Source organism: Strix uralensis, chromosome 3 (assembly GCF_047716275.1).
Source record: "Strix uralensis isolate ZFMK-TIS-50842 chromosome 3, bStrUra1, whole genome shotgun sequence".
Taxonomy (NCBI): domain Eukaryota; kingdom Metazoa; phylum Chordata; class Aves; order Strigiformes; family Strigidae; genus Strix; species Strix uralensis.
Window position 1 is genome coordinate 61,842,179 of NC_133974.1, and position 13,579 is coordinate 61,855,757.

Below are 13,579 nucleotides of genomic sequence, written 5' to 3' on the forward strand. Positions count from 1 at the left end.
TTGGGCAGAACAAGTGCTTTTAACTTAAAAACATTCTTCACATACCCTTCCACCCCATTCTGAGGAATGGACTAAAACGGGTTATAAACTGTCCTGAGAGAGCAGAGGACTTTATTTCACTGTCACAAGGACTTAATCTGTTTTGATTCATTGGAATAAACTCAGAGCAACTCCGCTGAGTACAAAGGTGTTATATCAGGATAAAATTATGCAAGTAAAAGATCTGGGCCATTGTCTTACTTCTGTGTATGTAGGAACACAAGAACCACTTCTGCAGTACATGTTGGAAAAACACAAAAATCTGAGCCACTGGCATTCATTTGCAGGATTTGCTCTATTGGAGGCTTGCAGTTTGACAGTGAGAATATTAAGTTCTGTTGGACCACCTAAGACTGCATGGGAGCCAGTGAGATGCAGAACATCATCAGGTTTCTCAGCTAAGGCTAATAAAAACTGATATACATAAAATCATAGATAACCATGAAGACATATATCTGTGTAAATGCTTTCTGTACCTACTTTATGCAATGCTGGATAAAAGTTGGAGAATCACATATATTCTCTGCACAAGTTAGCAGTTTGTGATGAATGATGTCATGTAAGTGTGTAATGTGATTTAAAAAGCGGCGTATTTCAAAAATCATAGCTTCCAGTAGATTGTCACCATTCCTGAGGCATCGATAGGACTGTTGCTTTGAACATTTTTACAGTAGTGGCAACTCCATGAGAAAGAGATGTAATATGAGAAAACATACAATTAAAAAAAAAGTATTAAAAATAAATACATATTTAATCTAGAATTACAAGCTTTGCTTTTGTTGTTAGTATCACTGACAAGAACCTTCTAATGTATTCATAGCCTTGTGTTCACATTTACCTTGTATTCATCTACTCTCCGTCTTCCGTGTGCATTTTCTTTTTTGCAAATGATTTTTTATTTCCTTTGCAGACTTCCATGAAGTTTGCCCTGCAGCTACAATATCAGAGGGACTGTGCCTTTGCTTTGTTGTTTTCAATTTCATTCCTTATTAAAAAGCCAAATCCAAGAGTATTGCAAAGCATGAATTTTGCTTTCAAATTATTGTTTGAAATGTTTCTTGCTCTTTCTCAGTACAGTGCTGTTGTTGTGTGCATTAACCATTTCAAATGACAGTACAACTTTATATCACTATAGTGGCTCTGAATTTCTTGGTGTATCTGTACGAAAATCATAAATCTAAGAACAATGAGCAAATGTCCTAAGCTTATTTGATTTGATTCTAGTAGGTTGGGTTTTGGTGTGAAACAACACAGTGTGCTGAAACAAATACCTGGAGGTTGTGCTGGTGGTAACAGAGCTAGGTGACATGAGGTTAAAGAGAATATTCAAGCGTGCCTGTGTGCCAGTGCATAGGTACTACTGTTGGAGGAGAGTAAGTGTGTAGGTTGATTATAAATACACACTCAAATCTTTACATAAATCTAGAGAGAATGAAGGGTCTTGACCGGTGTCATTTTGGGAGAAAGTAAGACAAATTTCTCTGACAGGCTGTATTGTGTTATAGCAACCACTTGGAGGTTTGGACAATAGCTAATTTTCCCAGTAGAGGTGAATGAATGCAAAGGTTTTAGGTGATGTAAATGCAGTTTATCAGATTGAGTAGCAGTTTATTAGATGAATAGCCCCAACTGTATGTTTCTTCTGTCTGTACATGCTGCTAGAGCCAAGAAAAACAATCAAAGTCTTGACTTCGAAATTCTGCCTTACCACTGCATTGCACTCAGTCATCTGTGGCTGAGTTAAGAATACACAGTATGCCATTTGCAGTAATATATAATATGAATAGGACAAACCAGCGTAAATTTTCTTTTTTGATCCTTGTTTTGTCATATATCTGATACACAAAACAATTCAAATAAGACTGACTTTGTTTTTTGAGGTCTGTATGAAAAAGTTGGTGAAATAATAGCATTAATTTGCATTGAAAATTGTGGTTCTTTGAATCTGAGCTTTCGCATCACCTTTCACTGCTGACCATTTTAATCAGAAAGATACTCAAAACATATGTGATACTCATCACTGTGTACAGTTTGGAGTGTCGGCAGTTTTAAAAAAATTAATATTATGGTAAAGGAGAGGGCTGTATACAGGATGAAAGAGGTAAATTAAGGATTCAGTTAGTGTTGAAAAATTAGAGTAAAAGAGAAGCAGTGATAATTACAGCAGAAGTGTTTTTAAATGTTTACATTTTTAAAATATCTTACAAAACTGAAAGAGATCAAAACCTCTGAAGGTGTTACCAGACTGGTATGAGAGCCCAACATATTTTTGTTACTTATTCCAGAATATGAGAAATCTTTGGAAACATTTGAGAAGTAATGCCATGAACAGACTGGCAAGCCATAAAGTCATTTTCTTTTGAAAGAAGCAATTTTGCAGAATACCTCAGAAGTAGGGAGAAAAAAACCCACATCCTTTCAATTTACAATTGAAAATTGTAAATTAGTAAGTCCAATAAAGTAATGAGGATGCTCCTGTTGTAATAGTCTGTATATAGAAAAAATAGAACTGCTTTGTCTCAAATGGCATCTTGTGACATGCAAGTATGTGACCAGCATGTGCTCACTGTTGGAACTCTTAAGTGTTTCTTAAAATGAAACTGCCACGTTGAGGAAAAAAACACATGCAGTCAGGGCACTGCAGGAAGGCAAAAACATGGATTGGAGATCTGGTTTACAGAGTAGATTGATAGTCATTACAGAGATGTGGTTTCATTCCCCTCTGGGGGAAAAAAAAAATGGATGTGCAGGAACCAGCTCATGCTGGTGGAATTGGTGACTGCATGGTTATAGTCCCTGTGACACCAATCACATCCCTCTTCTCTACTGTTTGCACTAAAGGGATTTTTTCCTAATGTTTGCATGCCAGAAGAACTGTGATTGAAGAACATAAAGGGTGGTAGAAAGCTTCTCCAAAATTTCTCTTCTCCTAAAATATAAGAATTTAGAAGCCAGAAACATTGTTATTTTCCTCAAGAAACGGCAGTTCCTTTTCATGGCCATTTTAAATCCTTAAGAGAGTGTTGTGATGAGTTAGGCTGGTCAGTTGGATTACATTTCCTCTGGGAACTGCGATGCTGTCGCTAAGACAGAGGTCCCAGAGAGTCACGGTAGCAGATAATTCTTGGTCTCTTTTTCAGCTGTACTTCAGGGTGCTTCCTGTGAGGAGCAGCTCTTGGGGATTTGAGGAGGTTACTGCTCCCATAGTGGGCCCTCAGCCTGCCAACATTTCCTGCCTACTGCATTAACATCACTGGACTTCAGGGTGGCAGGACCAGCGTGAGGAGCAGTAACCCTCCCACCTGCCATAGCTACATCCCCTACACACCCTGTGTAAGGGTCTGTACCCTTTTTTTTTCCTCTCAGTGCCACTCTGCCCACTCTAAGTTTTGGGGCACGTACTCAGTAATGTGCCCTAAACATCCTGTTTTGATCTGAGAGGAGCATATAAAACAAGTTATGAACTTGAGCCAAAATTTCTTACTGCAATAATTTGGATCAAAATTCCACATTAATATGGGTAAGTTAATGTGTGTTGTCATAGTATGGGGGTGACACCTTCCTGCTTTACTCAGGCCTGCCGCCTTGGATTTCTCAGGGTGGCAAAAGCTGCACTGTAAACATTTGGCTATTAAATTTAGCTTTAGGAAGCACAATAACAGCTCCTTCTTCTTCCTCTGCAGCCTGTCACTGTCACATCAATGGCTCCTTTTCAGAGATCTGTGACTCTCGGACGGGACAGTGCGAGTGTAAAGCCAATGTGATCGGGCGTCGGTGTGACACCTGCAAGGTGAGTGACAAGACACTGAGTGTCCTTTCAGCTTTCTTCTCTGTTTGTCGTATCCATTCTTATGCACAGAAAGGTAAAATGGCTGGGTTTTGAATGTTTTCTAAAGGTTTTCTGGAACAAAACACAGAATAGTGCATTTGCATATAACGAATGTATTTTAAACCTCACTGTCCGTATAAGTACATTTTTATATATGGTATATACACCTTATATACTGAATGTTTGATATAAATAAATTAATTAAAAATATTGGGGCTCTAGGGAATAATCCCTCTGATAAAAGTTTCAAAATGTCTGATAGCATCTGATTTTCAAAAAAAGCAGGATGTTACTTCTGCTGTGAATGTTCTGCTTTTATGGTCTTTTCTTAGGATTTCTTCTTGTATTGTCCAAATAATGTATTCTTTTTTGGTGAAAGTGTCTTTTGCCTTGACGTTGTTTTGCTGTTTCATAAATCACAGCAAAAAAACAGTGTTTCATAAATTTTCACAGAGTTGTCTTCAGGCTGCTAAGGAATATGTTATAGCTGGCTGCACGTTTCTCTAGTTCAGCGTGAGGACTCATGGGTTACACCTGTGTCCTCAGAACACCTCCACATGTGTGTAATTTAAAGCACATAAATAATTCTGCAGAAATCACAAGGATCACTTTCACCCTTTCAAACTGCAGAATGTCTGAAGTGGTTTGCTCTCACTCTGTTTTCGATAGTATTTAAGAGTCCATTCAAAGAAAAATCGTTGGTATCAATGGAATTTGCAATACATATACAGCAAATATCTCGTTTCTTAATACAATATTGGCAGTTGATTGGAATTAATCTTTGTTTACTACTGTCTTTATTCCTGTACTCTTTTATGTCTTGTAGTTTCATTATCTTCACTTTCTAACAGTGTTTACTTTTCATTCTTAAAGCCCAGCTACTTCTGGGCCCCAGAAAAGCTGTTTTGTATACCCTGTGGCTGCAGTGCTTTAGGATCCATGTCACTGCAATGTGATGTGTCAGGAAGATGTATCTGCAAATCAGGATTCATGGGCAGACACTGTGAAATCAGCAGACAGGTGCCTAAATTGAAAGAAAATGCACGAAGCAGTCAGCAGATCCGAGTCCCCCCTCGGAAATGGGGCATCAGCAGTGCCAGTGGGTGCCCACGGGGTGCTTACCGGCCTGCTATTCTGGTAATCAGAAACTGTGTGCATTGCATGGGCTAAAATCTCGTATTCGCTTGTGTTTGGAGCTACCGCAGGCTTTTTTAAAAAATTTTAAATACATGTGCTACAATGTACAAAATTATCAGGAAACAGACAAGCTCAGAATACAGGCAGCCTTTTAGGATACTTCCCCGCTCCTAAGGCTTCTCATAGCACGAATGACAATACAGGCCAGAAGTCAAATACTGGAATAAGTCCAAAAGCAGCACCATCAACAGCAGTATCACAAAATGTATGGGTGGTGTACATACATCACTGAAATCAGTAGGTTTTTCATGGCCTTTGGCAGGATAAAACTTCCTCTTCTAACAATTCAAGAGGCAAAAGCTTAAGGAGTTTGCAAGAAGAATCAGCCCCAGAGGCAAAGAGTTAAGATCTAATCTTAAAATATCAAACATAACTGGTGTTAAAAGTTCCCATTAGTGAATATGACAAGTTATCTGAGCCATTTTTAACGAGGTGTAGTGCTCATAATTTGAATGTAATGCCCAAAATGACAGAAGTGTTCATTGTTTATCACATACCAACAAAGCAACTTATTTCCTAAGAGAAAATAATTACGGTGCAACTGCTTCTAACATAGCAGTGTTTTAGAGATGTTGGGTTTTTTTGCAACTCAAAACCTCCACACTTATCACACCATGTTTGAAAAATACCTGGCAGTGTTTTCCCTCCTCAGCCAGACTCTGGGATCCATGCCATATTTGCTCGTATGGATTCCCTTGGAGAACATGAGCTTTTACCAATTTAACATATAGTACGTAACTGTGTTGCCCACACAAACACTCGACCTACACTGATACAGGGACACAGTATAATAACATTCAGAAAATTCATCGTATTTCCTCATTGTCATCCGGGGTCTTAGCTCTTGTTCAGTAAATGTGGTTCTTAGAATTTCTGTGTGTAAACAAGCTTCACTGAGGGCTTAACTTAGGGGTCCATCTTGGGGTTTGCATGACTGATCAAAATGTCTTTCACTGTGCAGAGCTCATCACAGAATACAACCCAGCATGCTAGCAATCTTCCTTCACGCAGTGTGATGCTAGTATCAGACTTATTGTGGTTTTCACCCTTATAAACAGGATTTATTAGATCCTATATATGCATGCTGTGCATTGGTTACTTCACTGCATTAATTTGAATGTCTGTCCTGAGATTTTGGCATATTCACATTTCTGTGTGTTTCTTCCTGTGGAAAAGAAATCTTTAGAGATAGTCAGTATATTTAATTGAACCTTAATTATATGACTTTGAGTATTTCTTTCTGATACACCACGTTTTGTCATGCAGAAATATGTCATTGGCAAAACATTTCAGTATAGTATTTGGAAATTAAAATCAGTGTAATTCTTTATTATATGTATAATCAAGCATTTCCTTAGGTTCACATGATACTTCAGGCCAAATTCTGACCGTAGATGTAGTCCTGTATTCTGATACCTATCAGCAGTTTCTCTATGGGAATGTGGAACTTCAATACTAACCTCAGAGATCAGGTTTCAGGACTTTTACATGGAAACCTGCTGAAGTCTCTGTAAATTCACCTACACAAGATGTTAGGGGTTCCACTGTAAAACAAATCCATGTAAAATGTAAGTCAGTGCAGCTCCACTGATTTGAAAAATCTATACTGATGTATACTAGGTAAAAATCTCACACCACATACCTGGGTCACACAGTAGTACATTGTAAAAGTAAATATTTTCTACTTTGTTTCATTTATATTCATTAGCAGTGATCTTCCTAATATCTAATGTTCAACATTTTTCTTTTCTAGCAAAGTCTCTGGTAGATTTTTACTAGGAAATATTGTAATATCAATGTCAAGTGAAGTTAGTAATATGATTTGGGTTTCAATATTCTCTGAAAATCATCATACCTGAAAAAAGGTAGAAAAGTACTCCCATTTTAAGTCACTCTAGCTCAAAACTGAGTTCAGAATTTCAATATCTAGTAGAGTTTGCTCCCAGGAGCCTGTGTTACCTGGTGCAGCAAAATCCATGGGGTCTGTTGGTTAAAAACTTCCTGCAGAATGCCATATTACAGTATACAAATGAGCATGCATCTTCCCTTCTTTACAAGTATACTTTTTGCACTCCACTAGTGAAGTTATGGAGGAAAGTTATTACTATAGTTGATGACATCTATTGTGGTTCTGTGGGAACTTTACAGTACTCAGTGCAAAAAAGCGAAGAATGAAAATAGAAGAGAAACAGAGGCTCACTAATTACTTCTATCTTAGTCTTAGACCTAACCCAAAGACAGGTTTTATCTTAAAAATAGATAATTCCCATTATTTGCTCGTAATGTACACAAATACATTATATCTATATTCTCCTAAAGTTATTCCTATATATAATTAGAAATAAATGCCCTCAAGTTACAGAATACTGTATACAGACATTGCCTCTGGTCAGAGGAGATGAAATCTAGTTGTTCAGAGGCTTTCCAGTTGAATCAATCTCCATTCATAGCTGAGAATTTGAATTCATTCTCTTAGCAACAAACTCTGCCTGACATAATCTTAGAACCCAGACATAGAATATATATATATATGGCCCATTTCTTGTGGGAATTGTACTTATGGAAACACAACCTCATAGGAAATGCATTACATTGCAGAACATTCGTTACAGCATCAGGTAACATTCTGAAATCTTTACTCTTTTTTTAGCTGTGTAAGGTGTTTTCTGTCCTTGCCCCAGTGTTTTACCCCTACAATTCAATATGTTAAGAGTAGTATTTCAGTGATGAAGAAGAAAGAACCACCCTGATCTCCCTACACTCTCAGATTTTCCTCTTTTCTCCTGGTAATCATTCTGTGTACTAACTTCTTTTCCCCTCTCTGTGTCAGCCTGAAACATTTGGTTTACAGTCTTCAAGAGGATGTGTTCCCTGCAACTGCAACTCTTTTGGTTCCAAATCCTTTGACTGCGATGGAGATGGACAGTGTTATTGCCAGCCTGGAGTGACAGGAAAGAAGTGTGACCGCTGTGCTCATGGATTTTACAACTTTGAAGAAGGAGGCTGTACTTGTATGTAAATTATTTGCAGCCAATTTCAGATTGATTGATTGACTGATTGATTGATTACTAAGATTCTAGTTTGGCTGGTTTTGGATTGTCTAACAAATTTTCTTGACAGGTAGGTATTTTCACAGACAGCCCTGTAAATCAGTCAATTGACAAGGATGGTGATTGGCAAAAACAAAAGACCCAAGCAATTCCTGCTATTTTAAGGTCAGTTTGTGGCTAATCTACCACGTTTAGAAGGAAGAGGAATGTCCTTTGCTCCACATAATTTCTACAAGAAGATTTCTATGAAGTTCCTATAATTTAGTTATGGTAAGAGTATCATAGAAGGCGGATTAAAGTACTTGCCAAATTGCATCAGCTTAAAGGGATGTAAGGGAGGTGAATGGAAAAAAAAAGAAGAAAAAAATCCCTTTGCTTCTAGTTTTATCCCAGACCTTTTAACTCTCCTTACATGGTTGATCCTTTTTTAATAAATTTATATACAGTGATTTTTTTAGGATCTCGCTTACTTGTATACTTTTTGTGTATAACAAGCTCTTCAGATAAAATTCTCTACTGTGTCCCTTGTGTAAACACATGAAAAGTATGCTTTTCCAGATGCTGAAACTCCAGCATCAGGTATAAATATATCCAGCCATTTCTTTACATTTACATTTGTCCTTTTGGACATTAGGTCAAACACTGAAATGGATGGTCCCTGTCCTTAAAGCAGTACAGACTGCTATGTCGAAAAGAACCTAATCGATCGGTCTCTTCACAGGGAAATATCCATCTTTGCTAATAGAACTGTATTTTTAAGGTCTCATAAGACTCATTTAGGTGTGATCACGCGAGACTTAGATAGTTGTCTAGTGTGGCTGGCTGCTGGGATGCCAGAATGGCAATGGGTCTGCAGCATTCTTTGCTGATGACAGAGTGCTATAAAGCCAAGGGTATTGCTGCTATTATTCTTCAGGCATAAACTGCATTCTTTCTAGAAGCAGAAATCACCATCCCTGGTATCCTATTCTTCTTCCTTTTCCATCTAGAATGGCAGCAGAAGCGACAAGCCTAGTTCTCTGCCTTTTTTGCTCCCTTTTTTTAATGGAAGGAGCATCGAAGCCTCGAGACCCCCATCTGTGCAGCAAAATTAAATTTCACCTGTCATGTTGATAAACCTTGAGCCAGGCTGGAATATAGATCATATTTGAAAACATTACTTTATGGTATTGTCTCCCATGGGAAGGAAGGGCTCAGAAAACATTTACTGCCTTGAAGAGTGCAAACACCTGGCACCTTGGAAGAGGGAAAGATTGGTTCACAGGCTCACTGATGAGAGAGCTTGAAATAAACTGAGGTCCTAAAGCCCTTAGCACACGTATGGAGGGCAAAAATACTATAGTTTATCTTCATGATTAGTCTCTTATTCTAACATTTCACAGTTTAAAAGCATATCACTATTGTGAAATACTACAAAAGGTTTTTAATTTCATACAGTTGGGGAAAGAAACTGAAAGGGCAATTAACAATATTTCACATAAAAATTTTAACTGCTCTCTTGGCAAACTTGAAATGGCAGAGTTTAAGGAATGGTGATGAAATGAGAAAGTAGTGTAAATCCAAACAATATTTTAAACAGAAATGTATCTGCCTGTGGTCATCAAATATTTTAAATAGCTGCAACAGCTACAGATGTTCAGAAAATTCAGATTTTTAAAAGTTCCAAAGTTAATAAAACAGAGAGGAATTCTGTTTTCAAAATGCTGTTTTTTCCCCACTTATTTTTAGTAGGCTTTTTATGTATTCCTTCAAATGAAAAAAAAAAAAAAAGAATTAAATTATGAATCACAGAGAAAATCAGAAATTTAATAGAAGTATATCAAATTGTGCTAGGAAGAAAGTGCACAGAAATGAATTCCATAGTGACAGTTAAGTATCAGATAAAATATTGGACCTCTTTTATCTAGCATTTATCCAAAAGGAATATAATTTGATTTTTTTTCTTGTTCAATAAAAAACCATAAAGCCTAAAAAAACCCTCCTAAAGCATCATCAGTTAGTGTTGATATTCTAGCAGCAAAGATACAAAAGAGATTGCTATTTCACTGTTGCTTGCAACAAATGTGTTGTATTTTTTTCCATCTTCTTTTTAATAATGATAAAAGTAAAAATGCAAAAAATATTGGTGTATCACTTTCTTCCCCTCCACGCCTTTTGAACCAATTTTGTGCAAGAACTGGAAGCCCATAGAAGAGCTGTCACATCCAAAAGCCTCAGTCTCCCAATGAGAGATGTATTCTGAAACATCTTCAATTCACAGTGTGTCAAAAGATTTTATGTAGCATGCAAAACATCTTGTTCCTGGCGTGATGGAGGCAAAACTTACTATCTTCTTTGCATCAGTTACCTTACTGCGAAAGCATTGAATGGGAAAAATAAAGGTCACCTGTTATTTGAACTATAGATATGAGTTCTATCTTTGCAGATTTCTTATTTTGTAGTTTTACTCTGAATTAAAGTATTTCATACAGTAAAGGCAATGGACATAAATACAGCCCTCAGTGATGAATGTTATGTTACACTGCCCTCTAAACACCCCAAGGAACACATTATCACTTAGAGGGTCATAGTTTGCTTGTGATGCTCTTGCTCTGACCTCAGGGGTAATGTTGATGGTGCATATGAAAACAACCATGCACCAGTTCTGCTCCTCCAAGCAGTTAGGTGTCTTGTGCCCCATAACTACTTATCACTTACATACCTTGAATATGCATTTGCCACCAATGAGTTGTTCATTTAATAATGCTTTAAGAGCAAAGAACATTTTTGGAACCACTTCCAAAACAAAAGTATTTTTAATTGAATAAAATCTGCAAAGAATCCCAGTTTCCTATGAAGAGGCATGTTGTTGATGTCCCCCCAAGGCAGAATACATGTGATCTGAAAAAAAGGAATGGGAGAAAGAAACTGAAACACTTTTTTTGCCCTTTAAGAAAAGTCTGTTCTCAGCAGCAGAAATTTCAGGAGGTTGGCTCAGATTGGTGGAAGAGGTTAAACACACTGCAGTTTCCCTGTGTAGAGGGCTCAGAGGCAGTCAGGTGGCTTCTTGCATGAGACAGCGTGGGCCCAGAAATTGTACAGCGATACTCCTGCAGCTATGTTACATAAGTGCACCATCTCAGAAGTCTCTACATCTCTGCAGTCGGTGCCTTTATTTTTCCCATTTTGTTCTCATGGTAGGTACTTCAACCTCAGTTAATCTGTGTTGCATTGCTCCTAGTTTTGGTTTTTCTGGGTTTGCCCTACCTTTCCTGCCCCACTGTGTCTGCAGATAACTGCAAGTTCACTGTACAGTAAAAGCTTCGGTGGAATGATCCTAACCCTGTTAGGGTCCGCTTTCCAGGTGTCACATACAGGGGTAACTTTTCCTCTGCTTTATTTTTTCCTGTCTCCCATGAAGCCTGTGAGTGTTCACGTTTTGGTAATAACTGCGATCCTGTCAGTGGCCGCTGTATCTGCCCTCCCAATACTGTTGGAGATATGTGTGACAAATGTGCACCAAATTACTGGGGCCATGACATTGTCAGCGGCTGCAAGGTGAGTGGATCTCTATTTTCTCTGTGTATGTTACTTCTTTCCCATGGGGTAAATACAGTAATTTGTAGCTGGAACATAATTTTAAGTTGTAAATCATGGTTCGTCTCTGCATTGTGAGTTTTCTTGTCAGACTGTGGTGTAAGTGTTGACGATCTGTTACTGAGCACTACAGATCCTCTGTCTCAGGTATGCAGCCTGTAACACCAAACGCCCTGTTTATACTGCTGTCTTGCTGAGTCAGTGTCCTTCTTGAGCCTGATTTCTTTTATTATAGCTGCATTTAATGTGATTGAGATTACCACAGTATTTTGTACAATGTATATAGATGAGTAGTTACAGGTAATTGACAGTGCCTTTGCAGAACAAATTTACTTTGGCCCTAATTGTGATACCACTGGGAATTTGTGCTTGGAGTTTACTTGAGAAGGGCTTCAACTTGTGCGTGAGAGACAGTGAAAAGAGAAGAAAAGAAACAGCCACCTGAGCTGTAAAATGCACTTTTTTCCTATGTTCTTCTCATTAGCCTTTAAATCCTTATTCCAATGTTTGACCAGAGTTAAAAAAAATCTGAAGGGAAGGGAAGAACAGAGAAGAAATAAGAGAACAACGATAGTATGTCAAAGAGGCCATGAAAGCTGTTGTTAATGTCCTACTCTTGAGTTAAGGGGAGCAGTAGTTGGTTAAGGTTGAAAACTGGTGACAGTGACTATTGTGCAAAGTTCAGATGTCTTCTCCTCTCTGCTGTTCTCATTGATGATGAGGGATTTATACTACTGCTGCAATTACTCCAAAACACTGTCTTGTCTGAACATGGTCATACACCATTAATGCTCTTTTTTAAAAGGCTGTTTGTCATGTAGCTCAGGCTGCAAGCTAATTATCAAGAATGATTTCTTTTCTGTATGTATGGAAAACTCCTCTTGTGAAACCTCTGCTGTGCTTCTGTGATACAGACTTTTGGCTTCTGAAACCAGCCTAATGAGGTTGAAGACCTCTCTTTGAGCTCTGGAGTATATTTTCTGATTGTCTTTTATGTGAGCACATTAGTATGACAGTTCCATGGCACCATCTAAATTAATAATGATCTATCAGCCCACATCTCTTACAGATTGTTGCAACTAATTTCTGCAAAGTGAGATGTGAATCTCCTGTACACACTCTTTGCAGAAAATTTTCAGGGCTGTCATAATTCAGGGAATAGAGAGCATTGCATAAAACTGCTTGCTTGCAGAACAAACATAACATCTGATTGTAATTTAGGTTTTGATACTGCACACCAAGATATTTCAGTGTATGGTGAACATTTGCTTTCTAAGCTTTATGTTCAAAGGTATCTTGAAGAATAAGGTTCCTTCTGTCAGGTTTTATTTCTTAGGTTAGGTAGTAGTCTAGCAGTCTAACATTTAACCAGTAGTTAAATAGTTTTTCTGACATTCAGTAAAGACTGAATTTGAGTGGTTTCTGTATATAATCACCTTCTTTATAAATGGTCTTTTCAGATCAGAAGAAAGGCGCTGTAAGTATTCATGTAAAAAACAGTTTTGCTTAGAAACTGAATCTGTATTTTCCTCCTCTCTTTTTCAGCTTTGTGCCCTTAATTTTACCAAGTCTATCCATGTCAGTTACTGTGGTAACCTGTACTACTGGCACTGAGTTTGCTTCTGCAAGCTGAACTTCTCCATATGAGATTCTGGTCACACCAGTGATCGCAGCAAATGTCCTGTGCTAGCTTTGCAGTACAGTCACAGTAATAGCACTGAGAGATTCTTCTGTTCTTTGGAAGCCTGCAGCTTTTCCTGCCACTTACTTCTATATCCAATATCTAGACCCTGTGGCAAATCACCTATTTCTATCCTTACCTGCCAGCGCAAGGCTCATTCTGTGAGGAAGTTTACTTCCCAGTACATCACATGACTAAATCTCTATC

The 13,579-nt window shown here is 37.9% G+C and overlaps 1 protein-coding gene across 4 annotated transcripts in view; it reads left to right on the plus strand.

Annotated features, from left to right (window-relative positions):
- Nucleotides 1-13,579, plus strand: part of LAMA2 (laminin subunit alpha 2) — a 391,575-nt gene that overhangs the window by 253,793 nt on the left and 124,203 nt on the right. For 3 of the 4 annotated variants that reach the window (XM_074862478.1, XM_074862479.1, XM_074862480.1), the window contains exons 20-23: nucleotides 3,723-3,829; nucleotides 4,742-5,005; nucleotides 7,896-8,076; nucleotides 11,516-11,652. In XM_074862478.1, the coding sequence (XP_074718579.1) occupies nucleotides 3,723-3,829; nucleotides 4,742-5,005; nucleotides 7,896-8,076; nucleotides 11,516-11,652 (689 nt within the window). The remainder of the gene's footprint in view (nucleotides 1-3,722; nucleotides 3,830-4,741; nucleotides 5,006-7,895; nucleotides 8,077-11,515; nucleotides 11,653-13,579) is intronic. The other variant, XM_074862481.1, reaches the window with a different exon arrangement.